The sequence below is a fragment of the Salvelinus alpinus genome, chromosome 36, assembly GCF_045679555.1.
Source record: "Salvelinus alpinus chromosome 36, SLU_Salpinus.1, whole genome shotgun sequence".
NCBI lineage: Eukaryota > Metazoa > Chordata > Actinopteri > Salmoniformes > Salmonidae > Salvelinus > Salvelinus alpinus.
Window position 1 is genome coordinate 18003489 of NC_092121.1, and position 5034 is coordinate 18008522.

Sequence of the window (5034 nt, forward strand, 5' to 3'; positions counted from 1 at the left end):
TTAACAAATATAATTAACAAGTAAGTCTTGGCCCCAGCTCTATGAAAGTGTATAACTGTGTAAGTAAGTAATCTACTGAGAGCCGCCCATAGGTTACCCATGTATGACCGGTGCACGCTGCTTTACTGAGTCTCTTGAACCAGACTGCTTACTTGCGCAAACTATGCGAGACTCCTGAGAGTTTGGTTCAGAGTGAGTGAGTGCGCACACTGTAAACCATATTGTGACAGGTGGCATTACTCCATCAAAGGGTTCACGGTGTGTTGAGTTGATAGGTATAGGGGAGTTATATATATTTTACGACAAAATAGAAATTTCATTATTTCAGTGACATTTTATTATATGAATATAAAGAATAAATAGCAGTTCTCTTAATTTACATGATAAATCGTTGAAATAGGCTACCGATATTCAGCTGTATATCAGCTGCAAGATAACATCATCCACATGAAATCTGAGGTCGATAGATTAGTTTCCATAATGGAAAACAACATGTTTATAAAACGGCACCTATGCGCCATTGATCTTCAATATAAATACAACAAATATAACCAATACTTTCCAAAAATACGGTAGACTCTGGTTACACGTAATACTGACTTTTTACAATAACCTATAATTGAATGGCACCTCATATACATAAAATACATTCCTAAACTCGGTAGTGCATACAAAATTACAAAGTCATCATAATTTATACTTGATAACAGTCATTTCAGTTCGAGCAGGCGCATTTGCATTCGGTTATCATGGGGTATTGAACTGGTATCCAAGTACATTTGAGGCCCCCTTTCTTCTGTATACATCGCCATCTCAATATCGTAAAATGGGTCGAGTTTGCTGGTTTGCAGAACATCCCCTCTGGAACCGAACATGATCTTTTGCTTTGACAGTTTCCCACTCTCACATAACGTGGCCAAAATCTGTTGCCGAGGTCGTTCCATGTATAAATGACGGGACAGAACGAGAATGACCACAGCCACTGCTGCAGCCTCCGTTTAAGTTTTTTATTGGGTTTGTGCTTCTTGTCAAACTGTACGTCAAAATCCATTGCTTTGATTTCATTCGGCATCACTCCACTGGGCTTCTGTTGAATGTCCAAATCGTCAAGCTCATCGTTGCCAGTGTATTTATCCTGTGGTGGTGTAATAGACATCAAGCGACTATCAAAGTCCCCCAATACACTTTTCAGTTCGGTTTCATTGAGGTCCCTCTCTTTTGGGTCAAAGACAGGATCTGGGTCCTCTTTTAATTCCACAAGTGGCAAACTGTCACTCGGGATAGGACGGAGGAGGTAATAATGCTGGCATAGCCCTTCTTCTATTATAAGTCCGAGGGACAACATCAGCAAGTACATTGCTACAAAATGCTGTGATTGATCCATGTCCGTTACGCACAATAAGACAGTATTATAGGATACAGCTAAACAGGTAGGCCTAGGCTACTCTACTGCGTACAGTTGAGCCCGGTTCTTGCGGAGTGCGCACCGGCTTGAGTTACATCCAGCCAAACTTCACTTCTTGAGTGTTGGTGTCCTTAAAATTCAGACTGCTTACTCCATAGCAAACGATAATTGATTGAAGATGGTAAAGATGAATAGTCTCTTTCGTAAAACAAATCAAGATATAGGCAGTGTTTCCCTTTTACGCACGAATTCAATATATTGTATGAAATGGCTCTGTGACAGCATCAGTGGCATCAGGGGTTCTCATTCTTGTGCGCTTTGACGCGTGATTCCAGTCTCAAGTCCTCCCCTCTGAGGATCGGCATGGTGTTTCGTTTTCTTTTGCAGGACGCTGAGAGAGTAACCTGCTCCCTCTGATATATCCTCCACGGGTTGTGATGTAATTGATATATCCATCTGAATGTGGGTTTGTTGTAGGAGATCCCCGACACCTCCCTCAATCAAGAGGCGGGGATGGGTTAGGGAGAGGAGGGGTCCGTCAATTTGGATTCTGATCGCCCTCTGTCGGAATATCTGACTACTTCTGCTAATTTTCCATTGATAACAGAGGGGGGATATTAGCTAGAGGCGGTGAACAACAATTAGAACTGAATGTGAGAGGCCATAGCCACTACTATTTCTATCAATAGGCCAACAGCTACTATTCATTTGAGAGGTCAGCCTACTGGCTACCCTGTACAAATACTGCTGATGATTTAAAAAAAAAAAGGCTTACTAGGTTGTAAAACAACAGGATATAGAGATAGTATTTGTCATCAGGAAAAACATGTTAAATACCCTATATAAGCATCCTTAAATGACACTCTTGACACATACACTCTACTCAATAATACCAACACGAAATGCTTCAAATATTTAGAATTGTTGTGAGCAAGTAGAACGTAGGGAGAGATCTTATAAAGAGCATGACTGAACACATTTTTTATTTTTTTATTGTATTATTGTTCTTGTTTATTGTTCTAGTGTTTTCTATTGTTCTAGTGTTCTCTTTGTTGGCAGGGACAATATTTCAGTGTGCAACCATGTCACAGGGAACCTCTCAATAAACCTTGGCCAAAATAACTCCCAAATAAACAACTCTCACTAAGCAGCAGCCATGGAAAGTATCACCATTTGCAAACCTGTCTACCCTCAAATGCTTGGAGAATCATTCCTTGAAAATAATTTAATGGAAGAACTGACTGGCTGCTACATCAGCCATAAAGCATTCACTTAGATAAATGCATCTCTGTTTCATTTTGAATGAGCTAATTCACACAAGCACTTCTGCGCACGACTCATTTAGTTTATGGTCAAATTATGGTGAAAAGTCTGGAAAAGGTCACGCTTATTTTTATTTTTTGAAACAACAATTGATCTGACTATTCAGGCATTCTTGGGCATTGACAATAAGGCATTGACAAGGTTTAACTTGTTGTGACAAATCCCCATGTATCTGAATACCGGTGTTGAAATGCTGCAGCGATAATAGGTAAATACTGATGAATAGATACATAATCATCTACAAGCAATATATTACAATGATTATAACATTCAATGGTCTAGATACGTGGTGACATCTATGGAATAGTTTAATCTATGCGATGAAATTCATTGGGGAATACAGCTGCATTAGAGCCAACAAAATGACATTTCAATATTGTTCTCATTACATTATGGACTTATTGCCAGCCCTCATTTCATGGTGAGTTGTTTTTGTTTCTTCTAATCCCTTCCTACTGTTTTATCACAGGAAAATTGTGATAGTTATATATTCACCTTGAAAAGACAGAATACTTTAGACAGACGCCTGCTTAATTGAAGAGTTTTTATTCAAGTAGGCTAAACCAAAGTCAATTTCCTCAGCTAGTAAAACAGCCAACATAATTATCATTTTCATGGTCTGGTCCTTGAAAGGTACAAAGGCATAACAACTTTTGCTTAGGGATATGCATTCAAAATGAATACCTTTAGGTTCTGCATATGTCGTTGTACCCTTTCCTGCTGGTTTCTCATTTAGTGAGGCAAACCAGACCACTCTCTTGGCAGGAACCTTATTTTTTATTTTATTTAACTAGGCAAGTCAGTAAAGAACAAATTCTTATTTACAATGACGGCCTACCCTGGCCAAACCCTAACGACGCTGGGCCAGTTGTGCGCCACCCTATAGGACTCCCAATCACGGCCGATTGTGATACCTCTTGGAATTGAACCAGGATCTGTAGTGACACCTCTAGCACTGAGATGCAGTGCCTTAGACCGCTGCACCACTCAGGAGCCCTTAAACATAGGTACCAAGAGAAGGCCAGCTTAGTTAAACCATTAAAAACACACTAAGAGTGATTAAGAATGGACCTAGACTTTCCAGTGTCATTTCAACTTTGCCTTTATTGTGGTTGTATTAAATTATTACTTTCTCCTACAGTTGAAGTCGGAAGTTTACATACACCTTAGCCAAATACATTTAAACTCTGTTTTTCACAACTCCTGACATTTAATCCTAGTAACAATTCCCTGTCTTAGGTCAGTTAGGATCACCACTTTATTTTAAGAATGTGAAATGTCAGAATAATAGTAGAGAGAATGATTTATTTCAGTTTTTATTTCTATCATGACATTCCCAGTGGGTCAGAAGTTTACATACACTCAATTAGTATTTGGTAGCATTGCCTTTAAAATGTTTAACTTGGGTCAAACGTTTCAGGTAGCCTTCCACAGGTTTCCCACAATAAGTTGGGTGAATTTGGCCCATTCTTCCTGACAGAGCTGGTGTAACTGAATCAGGTTTGTAGGCCTCCTTGCTCGCACACACTTTTTCAGTTCTGCCCACAAATGTTCTATTGGATTGAGGTCAGGGCTTTGTGATGGCCACTTCAATACCTTGACTTTGTTGTCCTTACGCCATTTTGCCACAACTTTGGAAGTATGCTTGGGGCCATTGTCCATTTGGAATACCCATTTGTGACCAAGCTTCAACTTCCTGACTGATGTCTTGAGATGTTGCTTCAATATATCCACATAATTTTTCATCCTCATGATGCCATCTATTTTGTGAAGTGCACCAGTCCCTCCTGCAGCAAAACACCCCCACAACATGATGCTGCCACCCCCGTGCTTCACGGTTAGGATGGTGTTCTTCGGCTTGCAAGCCTCCCCCTTTTTCCTCCAAACACAACAATGGTCATCATGGCCAAACAGTTCTATTTTTGTTTCATCAGACCTGAGGACATTTCTCCAAAAGGTACGATCTTTGTCCCCATGTGCAGTTGCAAACTGTAGTCTGGCTTTTTATGGTGGTTTTGGAGCAGTGGCTTCTTCCTTGCTGAGCGGCCTTTCAGGACTTGTTTTACTGTGGATATAGATACTTTTGTACCTGTTTCCTCCAGCATCTTCATAAGGTCCTTTGCTGTTCTTCTGGGATTGATTTGCACTTTTCGCACCAAAGTACATTCATCTCTAGGAGACAGAACACGTCTCCTTCCTGAGCGGTATGACAGCTGCCTGGTCCCGTGGTGTTTATACTTGTGTACTATTGTTTGTACAGATGACCGTGGTACCTCCAGGTGTTTGGAAATTGCTCCCAAGGATGA

At 40.3% G+C, this 5034-nt stretch overlaps 1 protein-coding gene across 1 annotated transcript; it reads right to left on the reverse strand.

Moving 5' to 3' along the window:
- Positions 1-314: 314 nt before the first annotated feature.
- On the reverse strand, positions 315-1855 carry LOC139565229 (noggin-3-like). Its single transcript, XM_071385401.1, has one exon. It carries the CDS (start codon positions 1382-1384, stop codon positions 716-718), a length of 669 nt encoding a protein of 222 aa, XP_071241502.1. The 5' UTR covers positions 1385-1855; the 3' UTR covers positions 315-715.
- Positions 1856-5034: the final 3179 nt, after the last annotated feature.